The 16,601-nt window shown below is 41.5% G+C and overlaps 1 protein-coding gene across 1 annotated transcript in view; it reads left to right on the top strand.

Moving 5' to 3' along the window:
* The first annotated feature begins 529 nt into the window (after positions 1–529).
* MEIOC (meiosis specific with coiled-coil domain) overlaps positions 530–16,601 on the top strand; it is a 170,273-nt gene continuing 154,201 nt past the window's right edge. Inside the window, 1 exon segment of the mRNA XM_033919289.1 lies at positions 530–794. Within this exon segment, the coding sequence (XP_033775180.1) occupies positions 789–794 (6 nt within the window). The 5' untranslated portion in view covers positions 530–788.

Below are 16,601 nucleotides of genomic sequence, written 5' to 3'. Positions count from 1 at the left end.
AGCCAAAGCAACTTTGTGGTTTCATTGTCCTTACATCTAAAAGCTGTTCTGAAAAGTCTAGGCTTCCGCAATTTCAAGACATTCGGCACCTCAACCAACTAGAAACTTAAATTAGTTTCCACCGTTCTTAGAACCAATCAAATCACATCACCACTCGCTGATCTCACCTCCTCTCGCGAGCTACTGTCCAATCACCAGCGGATTCAAACGAGGAACAGCCCGCCCTCTAGAATTTCAAGCGGGAAACCAAAGGATGGAGCACGCGCTTGTTGACGTTCCACTTTTTCTTGGGTAACTGCTGTCACGGGTCGAAACGGGACTTTCGCCAATTCAGAGTAAGTGGGGCTTTTTTTTTTGGTTTTGTTTTTTTTTTTACTGTCCTGTTTCACCTCTTCCTTTCTACTGCTGCAAATCCGGTGATGCAGAGGAGAGAGAGTTAAGCTGGAGTGCGCACCGGGCAGAGATACTAGTCGTGGCGCGTGTGAAGTGCACGTGACGTCTCGTGCTTAGCTTTCAGCGCGCCTCTTCCTCCCCGCGGATATGAAAAAGTAACGGCCGCTGGGGCCGCTCTTCTTAGTTGGGAACTGGGCGGCGAAGGGAGAGGTGATTGGGCTGCGGGCGGAAGAATCATGGTAGTTAAATAATGACGGTGTGAAACCTCGAAAATTACTTTTTAATTTCGCAGTTTAACAAAAAAAAAAAAAGAATACGTAGTAAAACAAAATACAAATTAGAACGTGATATTTTTATGTAAAACAATTAAAAGCCAATTGAAGAGGGAGTTTCTGATGGAGGTAAGGCTTTTCGACATGTGGAAGAAATGTATATTATCGAGTGTGTGAGGTAAAAACAAAGCAGAAAAATCTTTCGTTTTATAACAAGGTAAAGTTCTTGGCAGTTACCAAAAAACTAGTTCTAAATAATAAAGAAAATAGACGTAGCGAAAAACTTAAAGATGCGAGGATAAAAATTAGGGCGTTTTTTTTGTTCCTGAAAGCAGGTTAGTTTTTAATAAGGAACCTGAATAAACGCCTCCCTGTGGGATGGAGGACAAAGGTAAATCCAAACTCTTGGGGGATTAATCGGAGCATTTAACTCTTGACAATACAAGGTTTGATGTTATAAAAATCCAGAGGCATTAAGGAACAAGACTAGAAGGCCCAGCAAACAGGTTACAGTCTGTACAGAAGAAAATACAATTTATACAATTTAATGGAGGAAAAATGATTTAGTATAAATCCTTTAAGGAAAATAAATTCCCAGAGAAGTAATCTCTCACGTGATGTGCTATGAAAACTTCGGAACGCAGCCTAAATGATTTGTATGTGAAAGTGGAGAGGGCAATGATACTTTTAAAAGTCAGAACAGCAAGAGGAGGAAGGTTTTGAAAGTACATTCGTAAAGAAAAGTGATAAATCACAAACATGACTCAAGAAGGGTGAACCTCAAGAGTGACTTAGCATAAAGCCACTGGCAGGTGGTGAGATAGAAATATATTACAGTAGAAAGAGGTTCCAAAGAATTTGCCAAAACATTTGTTACCTTGGTAAGTACCAGAGTTATAAGAATTACTATTAGATGGGGAGGGCAGTCAATACCCTAAAATCTGGTAAAGCAGGTGTAACTGTATTCCAGATATCACCTCAAAATAGAATAGTATCTTAGAAGCCAAATTAAATTAACATTTTTTAAAAGGGGACTTGACTACATTGAAAGAATTTACAGGAATAAACTCTAAAGAAGCATAATTCTTGTTGATGACTGACACTTTTGAAAGTCTGTCATTTCATGATGGAGCTTGCTGTGATTTGATAATCACAACTGACTTGATAAATGGAAGAATTTTTTTTAGGTTGACTAATAAATCCAAGTCTCTTAATATTTATTTCATCCCTTGCAGTTGGTCACACTGCTTTAAAGGTCATGTGGTCAGTAAGTATTCAAAGCCAGTTAATCAGTTAATAGTACCTTTTGCCTTGTTAGCTGGTGCAATATGCCTGAATGAATACTCAGTGGCCCAACTGGATAGTGCAATTGAATATCCTCTCTTACCCTGCTAAAACCAAAACTGGTTATTGTGTGGGTAGTCCAGGAATATAGTCAGCACTTAACCAGGTAAGTGTCAGTATTGAACCATTTTAACAGGTTATATGGTCCTATTTGGCCAGTTAAATTGCAGTCAAGTCTTTGGCTGGGCTTACTTAACTATTTGGGATGCTACCAGTTTACCTTGCCTCTCAGTTCAGTCTAAACTGTTCTAATAAGAGCACCCGCAGAATAAATCTATAAAATTATCCCTCCCTGAAATCATGTCAATACAAGAAGTTTTTTGATAGAATGTTATCATTCCAGGCAGCTAAATTGAACACATGGCTTGGAAAACCCATACTTGAGGCCACTTCTTATGTTGACTTTAGAAAATTACTGAAGACACGTCTGTTTGACAAGTTCTAAATCTCAAAGCATGTTCCACCTATCTCACTAACAATTCCCAACAGCTGTCCACATCTTAATTACGCCACTGTTATAACTTTTAGATTTAACTGATGTATTCTTTCAACTGTTGTATTCCAAATTGAATGTTTACCATGTATCTCTGTTGTAAACCGCTTTGAACTTCTGGTATAGCGGGATATAAGAAATAAAATTATTATTATTATTTAAGAGCTGAATATTGGCAGTTTCCAGTTAAGTGCTGATCTGGATATTTAATGCTGATAATCAGGCATCACCTAGCATCGAATATCCAGGCAAAAGTTTCAGTATTGCACTCAGTGTTTAAAAAATGCTGCCTGCTGCTGACTGAATATTGTATATTTCTTGTTTCTATTTTAGTCTCTTCCCCCCCTTGAAAAGTAAAATCTATCTACATGATTTGTTTGTAAAATGCTTACATAAACATTAGTGCTATAGAAGTATCCTCTAGCTGTTGATCAGGGTTAAGATTATTCCTTTCTTACTTAGCCTTAAAGTAAGGAAGGCATAATTGATTTTTCATGATCAGACCTGTTTTCTTAGTAAATGGAGGCCTGGAAGATCCTAATGTCCCACTGCTGCCCTTTGATTTTTTGGGTAGGTCACTTAAAGCTTAATTGCTTCAGGTACAAAAATAAACCCACCTTGAACCACTACAAAAAATGTGTGTGCTAAAATATAGAAATGCCAAGTCTTTCTCCTGTGTTTGTCTATACTAGACTGTAACCACTGCTTAGGAAAGACTGCTATATATCTGGAAACAATATAGGAATCTAGTAGTAGTTTTGCATAAATCTGTATATTTGTTTAACGTAGCAAAACTGTGAACAGCAAGGACCCTTGGTCGCTGCATGTGCCTCTGAGGATATGTCATACTAAAATGATTGCTCCCAAACTGCTAAAATTAATCTGGAAATTGCAGAAATAAAGTGTAACAACAAAACAATCAGCAATCTAGAGATATCAAATTTATTCAAGATGCTTCTAGCGTTCCTGATGTGTTTTGCCAAACAAAGCTGCTTCAGAGACTTAACTGACTAAAACCAAAATATGTGCAAATTCTAATGCTATCATTAAAAATAAAATCACAATTTAATAAAAACATCTGAATAAAACAGACCATATGTAAACACATCAAAGTCTGTAAAAGGATGGCTAATTTATCTACTTCAGTAGAAAAGAGTTTTCAAAAAGATAGCTCAATACACTTCATCCACTTTTCCTGCAATGATTTTAACCCCTTTGAAAATAATTCTTCTGTTTGACCTTCAAACCAGGATGCTTGATACCTTCATCACTTGAAAACCACTGCACAGGAAGAGATTCTTCAAAACTCAGAGCAGGAAATAATCTGAGGGAGCCAGGTCAGGACTGTAGGGTGGATGGTTCAGCTGCTGAAACCCACATTCTCAGACAGCAGCCTGTGATTTTTGCGACATGTACACCAGTGCATTGTTGAGAAGAAGCAGCACGCCTGTGAATTTTTCTGGTCTTTTCGCATTGATTGATTTCTGCAAAGTGATCACTGTGTTGGCGTAATTCCCCTCCCCTCCCCCGGTTATGGTTGTCTTATGTGGCGTGAACTCCAGAAGCAAACATCCATCATCCCAGAAGACAGTTGCCGTGACTTTGCCTGAAGATTTTTATGTCTTGAACCTTTTTTTAGGATGGGAAATGACTTGTGCTTCCACTGCATTGACTCCATTTTGGACTCGAGATCTCTGTGATGCACCCAAGCCTCATCTCCAGTCACAAAACAATGAAAAAAATTAACTAGTCTTCATGGACCATCTCCTGGTTCTGACAGCATTGGAGTCTCGTGTCGGCATTCTTGGAACTCATTTTGCACTAAACTTGGACATGCGCAACTTTTCATTCAAATTATTTTCCAAACTGTACTTGCCGAGATACCGATTTATTCAGCTATTTAGGAAACCTAAATTCGCCTGACAAAATTAAATCCTCAATTTTATCCCAGAACAAGCAGGCAGCCTATTCTCACATATGGGTGACGTCATTGACGGAGCCCAAATGCGGAAGCCTCTCAAGCAGACTTGCTTGTAGAAACTAGAAGTTTCGAGTCGACCGCACTGCGCATGCGCGAGTGTCTTCCCACCCAGCGTAGGGCGCGTCTCTTCAGTTCTCAGTTTTCCGCGGAGCCGAGAAGTCCATCTTTGACTCTCTGCGTTTAACTTTGTTACTTCGTGCCTTCTCTATACCGCGGTTTGTGTTCTTTTCTTCACTAATCGCTGTTTTTATTTTATTTCTATTTTTAAAAAAAATTTTTTTACTTTCTTCCGTTCAGCTGCCGGGGCAGGCTGCTCGGCCGCAGCCCAGGGACTTTGATTTTGCGGCGGCTAGTTTTCTTCCTATGTCCCGGCCAGCAATGGGCTTTAAGAAGTGTAGCCAGTGCCTTTTCCTCACGGACCCACACCCTTGATGCCTCAAGTGCCTTGGGCCGGACCATCAACCGAAGTCGTGCGAGCGCTGTGCTACTGTTACAACCTCAAGCCCTTAAATGTCGTCGCATTTTGGTGAAGAAGCTCTTCGGGATGGATTCTTCCTCTGATCCCTCGAATGTGAAGGCGGCCTCGACCTTACCTTCGACCAAGATTCCTCCTGCTTCGACCTCGAGCCTCATCAGACCTTCTTTGTTTGCAGCGGCTCTCTCCTCAACGACTTCTGCTGTATCTTCCCCTGTATCCTCAGGTCAGATAGCCCAGCAGAAAGTTCCAGCGGTGGTGCTTAAAGTGCCTAAGACTTCCAAGTCGAAGCTCATTTCCACTGCCTCTGTGGAACCTCCAGCCAAAGCAGGTGGTCCGGTTTTAGACGCGGATTCATCCTTGACGGCTTCTTTCCAGACTATGTTGGAGAAACAATTCATTCAGTTCCTCACTAATATAAGACCGAAGCTTCTTCCTTTCATCCAGCCTGGGCATTCTGTAGACTCCTGCGAGGTCGAGCCTCTTCTGAGCTTGCACACTCTTTACAGGGAGCAGAGTTTCTGCGAGTGTCTGGTCTGGCATCTAATGACATGAAGCAAGGAGCAGAATCTTTGCATGTGCCTCGGCAGGAATCCTCACACTCTATACAAGGAGCAGAGTCTTTGGGAGTGCATCGAGGTTCCTCCACCTAGTCTCTGGAGCTTCGATCCACAGCCTCCAGCCCTATACATTCCTTGATGGCATCGGCTGCTTCTGTCTCAGAGTCGAAGTCTCCTCGATCTTTGAGATCTGCTTCCAAGCACCGTTCTCACCGACTATCGAGGCATACTTCCAGGCATAGTTCTTCTAAAGAACGACCTTCTTCAACTAAGCCTCGATCTTCTCCTACTTCTACTAGACCGCCGACTCCTCGATTGAGGTCTCCACTTCCACACCTCGAGGATTCAGCGGTTTCGATTGCTTCGTCCAAGTCTCCATATTCTTTTGATGCCTTTTTTCCTGCCGAAGCTTCATCTTCGACCCAGGCTGCCTAGACAACCTCGAGTCCTTCTCGAGGCAAAGCATTGGCGGATCAGCTATCTTTTTCATCTTTCTTTGTCAAATGGCTGTTGATTTGGATCTTCAATTAAATGCTGGTTCCAAATAAGGAGTATCTTGAAGTCATGCATCTTCCTCAACCTCCGGCAGAGTCACTTAAGCTTCCTCTTCACAAGCTTTTGTCTCGGACTTTTGCCAGATGCCTGGAGACCCTTTACACCATTCCAGCTGTTCCAGGCAAATTGGAATCTAGATATAAAACTCCATCGCAAAGGATTTGACAACTCACAGTTATCTCACCAATCCCTGCTTGTAGAGTCATCCTTAAAGAGGTCCCATCCTTCCAAGGTTTATGCCACCGTTCCTCCTGGAAGGGAAGGGACAACTATGGACAAATTCAGACGTTGCATCTATCAAAATTCTATGATGTCCTCTAAAGTCCTTAATTATAATTATAATTTTCATTTTATTACTTATTTTGAGTTCCTCATTACTCTTTTGCCTAAATATTAGTTATTTGGATACTCAAAAACACTTTGAATTTCAAGAAGTCATAGCTTCTTTATCACAACTCAGATTACATCTCCTCCAGTCGTCTTATGATGCTTTCAAGTTGTCTGCCCGGGCAGCTGCTTGCTCTGTAGCAATGCGTCGCCTTGCCTGGCTTCGTATCATTGACATGGACCCTAATCTTCAGGACCGCTTGGCTAACATTCCTTGTGCAAGCAATAACCTCTTCGATGAATCAATTGAGGCAGCCACCAAAAAGTTGTCTGAACATGAAAAATCTTTCGCTTCTATTGTCAGACTTAAGCCAAAGCCAACTCCTGCCAAGCCTATACGTCCTCTTCCCATTTACCAAAGGCGTTTTGCTCCAAGGGCGACTCCTTACACTTGCCCTCCTGCTAAGAAACAGCAGCCTCCAAAGCAACAAAAATCTCAACCTTCTGGTGCACCTAAGGCTTCACAGCCTTTTTGACTGTTTACGACAGAGCATAACCTCTGTCGTTCTGTCTCTGACTTCTCTTCCCCCTATAGGAGGTCATCTCCATCATTTTTACCACTGATGGATGACAATTACATCCGACCTCTGAGTGCTGACTATCATCAGGAAGGATACTCTCTTCATTTTACTCAGGTTCCACCAGAGCTTCCTCCAAGAGAGAATCCTTCCCAGACCGCCCTTCTTCTTCAGGAAGCTCAAGCTCTGCTTTGTCTCCATGTCATCGAAACAGTTTCTTTGGAACAGCAGAACAGGGGTTTTTACTCCCGTTACTTCCTTGTTCCAAAGAAGACAGGCGATCTGCGTCCCATTCTGTATCTCAGAGCTCTCAACAAATTTTTGGTCAAAGAAAAATTTTGAATGTTGTCCCTGGCATCCCTTTATCCCCTTCTTGAGCAGAACGACTGTTTATGCTCTCTGGATCTCAAGGATGCTTATACTCACATTCCCAGTCATCCGGCCTCCTGTCAATATCTCAGATTTTGGGTGGGGAATCTGCATTATCAATACAGAGTGCTGCCCTTCGGCCTGGTTTCATCTCCCAGAGTGTTCACCAAGTGCCTGGTAGTGGTAGCAGCAGCTCTTCGGAACCATGGTCTTCAGTTATTTCCCTACCTCAATGATTGGCTCAGCAAAGATTTAACTTCTCAGGGGGTTATTGTAGTGACCTGGTTCCTACAAAGTTTGGGATTCGAAATCAATTTTCCCAAATCCCAACTTCAGTCCTCACAGAATCTACAATTCATAGGAGCTGTTCTGGACACTGTCCAACTCAGAGCATTCCTTCCACAACAACGTCTGGAAGCTCTTCATACAGTGTCTTCCCGCTCTTCCATCTCAGCGAGACACATGATGGTCACATGGCCTCCACAGTACACGTTACTCCTTATGCCAGACTTCACCTCAGAATTCCTCAGTGGATCCTGGCCTCTCGATGGACACAGGTTTGCGACCCACTTTCTCGACACATAAGTCAATCCTTCATTGAAGCAGTCTCTCTGTTGATGGATGGTCTCTTCCAATCTTTCCAGAGGCTTGCTTTTTCAAACGCGCCCCCATCAGAAGGTCCTCATGACAGATTCTTCAACCTACGCTTGGGGTGCTCATGTCAATGGTCTCTGTACACAAGACCACTGGACCAGTACGAATCCTCAATGTCACATCAATCTGTTGGAACTCGGAGCGATCTTCAAGGCTCTCAATGCTTTTCATCATCTTCCTCATTCGGATAGATAACCAAGTCGCCATGTATTATGTCAACAAACAGGGATGGACGGGATCTGCCTCCCTTTGTCAAGAAGCTCTGAATGTTTGGGACTGGGCAATCTGCCACAACACCTTCCTCAAAGCTGTCTACATTCAAAGGGTGAAGAATTGCTTGGCGGTCAACTTGAAGAGTCTTCTGCAACCTCATGAATGGACACTCCATTCCTCGTCTCTTCATCACATTTTTTCAGAGTGGGGAACGCCTCAGATAGACCTCTTTGCAGCTCCCCACAACCACAAATTGCCTCAGTTCTGCTCCAGGATATATTCTCCTCATCGCCTTGAGGCAGATGCTTTTCTTCTGGAATGGACGAATCTCTTCCGCTATGCATTCCCAACATTCCCTTTTATTCTCAAGACTCTGGTCAAGTTGAAGAACAATCATGCCAGCATGATTCTGATTGCTCCTCGGTGGCCGAGACAACCTTGGTACTCGGTTCTACTTCAATTCAACAGCAGGGAGCCATACCTTCTACCATTTTTTCATTCTCTGCTTACACAGAGTCGGGGATCTTCTTCATCCCATCCTGCAGTTTCTACACCTGACAGCTTGGTACCTCTCAACATAACTCCTCTTCAGTTTTCTCAACCTGTCAGACATTTTAGAGGCTTCTAGGAAACCTACCACTAGACAATGCTACCACCAAAATTCTGTTTTGGATTACCTTTTGCACTTATCTACTTCTGGCCTCAAGTCTACATCGATCCGAGTCCATCTCAGTGCAATTGCAGCTTTCCATCAGCCTATTGAAGGGAAACCCCTCTCTGCTCATCTGGTGGTTTCCAGATTCGTGAAAGGACTTTTCAATGTCAAACCTCCTCTCAAACCGCCTCCTGTGGTTAGTGACCTCAATATTGTTCTTTCTCAATTGATGAAGCCTCCATTTGAACCAACAGATACGGCTCATCTGAAGTATCTCACTTGGGAAGTGGTGTTTTTCATTGCCCTCACTTCTGCGCGAAGAGTCAGTGAGCTGCAAGCTTTAGTTGCTGATCCACCTTTCACTGTCTTCCATCATGACAAGGAGGTCCTCTGTACTCATCCTAAATTCCTCCCTAAAGTGGTTTCAGAATTTCATCTCAACCAATCCATTGTTCTTCCAGTGTACTTTCCAAAGCCTCATTCTCATCCTGGAGAATCAGCTCTTCATACTTTGGACTTCAAACGTGCTTTGGCCTTCTATTTGGAACGCACCAAACCATACAGAACTGCTCCTCAACTTTTTGTCTCCTTCGATCCAAATAAGTTGGGCCATCCTATTTCTAAGCATACCATCTCTAACTGGATGGCGGCTTGTATCTCTTTCTGCTATGCCCAGGCTGGATTACCCCTACACAGTAAAGTCACAGCCCATAAAGTCAGAGCAATGGCAGCTTCAGTAGCTTTCTTCAGATCTACACCTATTGAGGAAATTTGCAAGGCTGCTACTTGGTCCTCGGTTCATACTTTCACTTCTCAGTATTGTCTGGATACTTTCTCCAGATGGGATGGACAGTTTGGCAGTATTACAAAATTTATTCTCCTAAATTGCCAACACTCCCACCATCCCATTCTGGTTAGCTTAGAGGTCACCCATATGTGAGAATAGGCTGCGTGCTTGTCCTGGGATAAAGCAGTTACTTACCGTAATAGGTGTTATCCAGGGACAGCAGACAGCTATTCTCACATCCCACCCACCTCCCCTGGTTGGCTTCTCTGCTAGCTATCTGAACTGAGGAGACGCACCCGATGTCGGGCGGGAAGGTACTCACGCATGCGCATGCGGGTGACTCAAAATTTCTAGTTTCTACAAGAAAGTCTGCTTGCGAGGCTTCCACATCCGGGCTCCATCGATGATGTCACCCATATATGAGAATAGCTGCCTGCTGTCCCTGGATAACACCTGTTACGGTAAGTAACTGTTTTTTCTTGCACATTTCTGTGGAAGTTGCTTCCACAGGCTGTCCAGTATGAGGGTCATCTTCAATGGACTCTACCCCACTTAAACTGCTTGCTCCAAAATTTTACTTTGCAGTTTATGGTTAGTCTGCCCCATCATCCTACAGTCATGCATTCATGGATCTTTGACTTTTTCCTTTTGTGAGAAATTTTATCACTGAATGGTGCGCCAAATCTATCAGTTTTACTTGATTCCTATGAGGAGTCCTGACATCCTGTCTCTTGGATTGTTAGATTCACACCGAGCTGCAACTATGCATGAGTAACCTTGAGACATGTCACAACATGCACAGATATTTCAACACACTTGTTACTTTCTTTCATACTCGGGTAAATTATTGAACGCCTCTCATACCTAGCTGGGACTAGAAACAGATTCCACAAGGAATGAAGCCAGTTGATACAAAGGGATAGCTTACTCTAAATATGCAATACTGTAAAAAAAAAAAAAAAAGGCATGTCCAAACTAGACTAATGTTCCAAGGTTTCAATAACCTCTTTGAAGATAAAAAAAACCCTACTAAATTAAAAACCAAGAGTAAAGAAAGCATTCTTAGTCGCCTTAATCTGTCAAATGACAAACGGGTCAGCATGTGTACACAATCAGGCTTATAAAAATGAAAGCCTGATGTCATGAATAATAATGGCAAGAAAACTTCAAATCCCCTTTCAAAATCGACCTGGCACTCACTCAAGGAATCAATATTAAAAGGACAAATCAGTATGGGCCCAAAAGATTAAATAATAAATACTTAGTACATTTTCAGCCCCAGGCAGGAAATTCATAGGTGACCAGCACCAGGTTAATAACCTAAATAAATCCTGCCCCATACATCATCTAGTCCTGTGAAAATGTGTACAAACTGCCAATGGAAACTTTTTAGTCAATTTTGAAAGGGGAAAGGAAGGAAAAGGGTGGTTCAAAACCCTATTCCCTGGTGAAAAGCTAATCAAAAAACTGGAAAAATCAATATCCAGAAAACAATAGTGTTCAAATAGTGTTATCAAAAACAAATATCCAAAAAGCTTATCTGAAACAGAGTTCTTGTCACAGTTCGTAGCAAAGGAATTTCTTGTCATGGCTCGACACAGCTCTGTTTCGAAAACCACCTTCAAGGGCTGAGACATTGGAAATAAGTCCCAAAAGAAAGTCAATTAGAAAATAATACGATCTCACATCAGATTATTGCCCCGTTCAGTAAATTCGACCTGCGACAGAAACGAAACACAATGGCAGCTAGAGAATTTGAAGACGCCCTGGAGATCTGCGTAGGCAACGCACTCTGCGTCATGACATGAGACACCGTCAAAACAACAATTGAAAAACAAAATGCAATATACAAAATGCACAATTTATATAAATCCCAAAGGATAACGAAGAAAAAAAGTGTGTGTGTGTGAATGAATATAAAAAAATGAATTAATAAAGGAAAAAAAAAAAAGACAAATCGGGATCCTTGCAAGATATTCGTTGCGACTCCAGGTCAGCCGTTGAAACATCTATCCACGTTTTTAATTCAGTCCCACTGGTGAGTGGGATTTTAAATGGAAAATCCAAAAGTTTTCTCTCATCAACAAATGGGACATTTTGTCTCCCTCAAAAGAGGTAGGTATCTGTTCTAAAATGTACCACTTAAGGTCAGCTAATTTGTGATGATGTTGTATATTGTGGGAAACCAGAGGGCCACATGTTTCTCAGTCTTCAAACAACTTCGATGTTCTATAAATCTAGTTTTTATGGCCCTGGATTTACAACCCACATAAATGAGCCCACAAGGGCAAGAGATGACTAAACCACAAAAGTTGAACCACAGGAAGTTTGAGCTTTCAATTTGTAAGACCTCCATGTGCTAGGATGAACCCAATGAGTACCAACACATGAGGTGTTGCAGTAAGAGCAGTGACCACAGGGAGAATGATACCTCGTTCTTGGTTGATGATGATGTTTAGGTCTGAAGTTGAAGGATACCAGATGTTCAGAGAGACTTTTACCTTAAGAAAAAGCAATACAGGGATTCTCTTGAAATGCCAGGTGAAGCTGGAGTACATGCCATTGAGTTCGTATACTATGGGCGACTGCGGATGATTGAGTGGAATGAGAGAGAACACAGACATGATTTGATGAAAGTTCTTTAGAATTTTTAGTTAGCAGGAGCTCCCTATTTGCATGCCAAGCGATTGAGGGTAACTTTGAGACAAGAATTTTTTTTGTAACAACTTTGCTTCTCTTTTAAAATCTGCATCGGTGGTACATATTCTCCTGGCTCGTAAAAACTGGCCAATAGGTATAGCAGATTTTAGACGTCGAGGGTGACAACTGGAAAAAGACAGATAATTGTTTCTTGCAGTAGATTTATGATGAACTGTAGTTTGTGTCCTCCCCCTCTCTAAGAACACTGTAGTATCAAGAAATGTGATAGAAGCAGGCCATTCAGAGTGGATTCCCTGAATGGTGAAATCCTAATAAGTCATTATAGCTTGCAGGTCCTATGCTTCCAGACAGATTTTTTTTGGACATCAGGCCGCCTGGTGGTATAAATTTCTGATTTGAATAAAAAACCCAAAAATAGTCTTAGACATTTGGAGCATTGAGATAAAGTAGTATTTTTCTGCATATCGATGGCCACGAATTTGGACTTGGAGGATGAGATGTACAGTGTCGGCATCTATGAGACAAACTTTTTTTCTGTTACATAGATATTTTTGGACCCCTATTAGGTTACACAGGTTAGACAGTTCTAAATCTAATAGATGCTGGCACTGTCATCTATGTAAGCACCAGCACTAGGTTAATGGAATATATATATATGAATGAAGATACTATCAAATAACAAACTCAGCTGAAAGAAGTTATCTTGCAGCTTTGCTAGACTTCATTCAGGCAAACTTAAAGGTTAATGTTCACTGCCAGTTTTCTCAATCTGTAAGAGATGTTTTAGAAGCTTCTAGCAAGCCTACCACTAGACAATGCTATCACCAAAAGTGGACTAGATTTTTCTACTGGTGTTTTTCTCATCATAAGGCGTCTCAGCATTCCTCCTTATCTTCTGTTTTGGACTACCTGTTGCACTTATCCAATTCTGGCCTCAAGTCTATATCTATCCAAGTCCATCTCAGTGCAATTGCGGCTTTCCATCAGTCTAATGAAGGGAAACCCCTCTCTGCTCATCCAATGGTTTCCAAATTCAGGAAAGGACTCTTCAATGTTAAACCTCCTCCTGTGGTTTGGGATCTCAATGTTGTCCTTACTCAACTCATGAAGCCTCCATTTGAACCAATTGATAAGGCTCATTTGAAATATCTCACTTGGAAAGTGGTGTTTCTCATAGCCCTCACTTCTGCTCGAAGAGTCAGTGAACTGCAAGCTTTAGTTACTGACCCACCATTCACTGTGTTCCATCATGACAAGGTGGTTCTTCGTACTCATCCTAAATTCCTACTTAAAGTGGTTTCGGAATTTCATCTCAACCAATTCATCGTACTTCCAGTGTTGTTTCCAAAGCCTCATTCTCATCCTGCAGAATCAGCTCTTCATACTCTGGACTGTAAATGTGCTTTGGCCTTCTACTTGGAATGCACCAAACCACACAGAACTGCTCCTCAACTTTTTGTTTCCTTCAATCCAAATAAGTTGGGCCATCCTATTTCTAAGCATACCATCTCTAACTGGATGGCGGCTTGTATCTCTTTCTGCTATGCCCAGGCTGGATTACCCCTTCACAGTTAAGTCACAGCCCATAAAGTCAGAGCAATGGCAGCTTCAGTAGCTTTCCTCAGATCTACACCTATTGAGGAAACTTGTAGAGCTGCTACTTGGTCCTCGGTTCATACCTTCACTTCTCACTATTGTCTGGATGTTTTCTTCAGACGGGATGGACAGTTTGGCCAAACAGTATTACAAAATTTATTCTCCTAAATTGCCAACACTCTCACCATCCCATTCTGGTTAGCTTGGAGGTCACCCATATGTGAGAATACCTGCCTGCTTGTCCTGGGATAAAGCACAGTTATTTACCGTAACAGGTGTTATCCAGGGACAGCAGACAGCTATTCTCACAACCCACCCACCTCCCCTGGTTGGCTTCTCTGCTAGCTATTTGAACTGAGGAGACGCGCCCTATGCTGGGCGGGAAGGCACTCGCGCATGTGCGGTGCGGGAGACTCAAAACTTCAAGTTTCTTCAAGCAAGTCTGCTTGTGAGGCGTCTGTATCCGGGCTCCGTCGATGACATCACCCATATGTGAGAATAGCTGCCTGCTGTCCCTGGATAACACCTGTTACGGTAAATAACTGTGCTATATGAGAAGATGAATGCTGAAATGTTGGGGCATAGCAATTTATTCAAACTGGTTTGGGGCCCATTGACATCCTTTATAACTTAATTATAGGTGTCTTTTGTCAATTTTTGTTTATTTCCATACACATCCAGGACAGGGTGGGGATATCTCGTTGGGTTATTCTTTGAGTAAATTTATTGGATGGGAGGGGAGGGATAGTCTTCTTCTGCATTGTTATTGATTGAATATAAGTGTTTGTTTTGATTATTAATATCTGGATAATTCCTGGCAGTTTGTATTAGTTTGAAAAATTAAAAAAAAGAAATGTGATAGAACATTGATTACTGGTCATAGTGAAACATAAGCAGGGAGTTAAATAATTAATCCAAACTATGAAGGCTATTAAATGTTCTTGTGCGGAAGTTCAAACAAAAAAGATATCAATAAAGCGCATCCAACACTGGATGTGTTTGAAAAGTTCATTGGAATAGAGATGATTCTCTTCAAATTTAAAAAAATGTGGTTACAAACGTATTGTAAATAATATGTAGCAGCAGGGATTCATTCATACCACAAAGACAAAAAGAACTGTTGACAAAATCATAGAAAAAACGGAGAAAAATAAACCTCAATTGTGGGCAGCCGGGACTACACAAGTACCCTAAGCCACCCACATCATCGCTGGTTTATGAAAAAACTCCGTATGAATATAAATCACTCTCATACGTAGAAATTTAATCTCACTTTCAGTATTTTCAGTGACAACATTCAAAAATGTCCAAGAGAAAGGTACTTTCAGTATTTTCAATATTTTCAGTGACAACATTCAAAAATGTCCAAGAGAAAGGTAACTAAATCCCAAACTAACTAAACTATGGCAGTCAGCTCAGCTGTAAGCATACATACAAGATATTGATACTCTGGTTTTACAAACCACGCGGCTTAACTGTTTTAGTATGCTTACAGCTGAGCTGACTGCCATAGTTTAATTAGTTTGGGATTTAGTTACCTTTCTCTTGGACATTTTTGAATGTTGTCACTGAAAATACTGAAAGTGATATTAAATTTCTACAGGACTAGATGATGTACGGGGTAGGACTAATTTAGGTTATTAACCTGGTGCTGGTCACCTATGAGTTTCTTGCCTGGGGCTGAAAGTAATAATTATTTATTATTAATCTTTTGGGCCCTTACTGATTTGTCCTTTTAATATTGATGCCTTGAGTGAGTGCCAGGTCGATTTTGAAAGGGGATTTGAAGTTTTCTTGCCAAATTCCTATTTTGTAGTATTTATTGTTATTTTGGCAAATTTAGGTTTATTTGTGGCCTATGAATAATGAGCATGAGCATGAGCACTTTATAACGCTGTGCTGCCTGTTTCGTGATCATCCTGTGTGACTTGCCACCCAGATAAGATAAGTTTTTAAAGATATTAGTCTCAACAGATTATTTTGTTACAATGTATGGTGGTATAAAACATAAAATGGGGCTATGATGGTCTGATGGCAGCCGGTGTTTTGTTTTATACACTTAAACACTGATGGTTGTGGGTCTGAGCACTATTTAAAAGAGTATTTTAATGAATGATATAAAAAATTTATAATATTGTGACACATTTGTAGTTATTCATGAATAATGAAAGCCTGTTATGAATAATAATGATTGGCATGTTGTAGAAACCATTGAACATTTCCAAGATAAATTTTGATAACCATAAAAAAGGAAAGAACCTGAAAGACTTATTATTATATTCGGCACTTCCAATGGGTGACAGTGCTGCCTGATTTAGGGAAAAAAAATTTTGAATCAATTTTTCGATTCGATTTTCCTGCCCAAATGAGTGTCTCTTCCCCCCCCCCTCGTCCTCCAAACATCCTGGTGGTTTTATTTTATAGCCTCGAGGTGCTTCAAGAAGGGGCTCAGACTGCAGCTCGAACATAGGCACCGAGACAAAGAGATCAGGTCTTGAAAGTGCAGCAGTGCGCTCCAAAGAGGGCGACCTTGAGGATGAGTATTCCCTATGTTTGGAGGCACGCTTAGCTGGAGGTCGGGGTCAAGGTCTTGGCAGTCAAGGCCGACCCCGAAGCCGAGGTCGAGACCTTTTCAGCAGACTGTTCCATCGTGCCAAATAGTTGAAGAATTTTAGCATGGCGTCTGCG

The sequence above is a fragment of the Geotrypetes seraphini genome, chromosome 13, assembly GCF_902459505.1.
Source record: "Geotrypetes seraphini chromosome 13, aGeoSer1.1, whole genome shotgun sequence".
NCBI lineage: Eukaryota > Metazoa > Chordata > Amphibia > Gymnophiona > Dermophiidae > Geotrypetes > Geotrypetes seraphini.
This window is presented reverse-complemented; position numbering and strand designations above follow the sequence as displayed.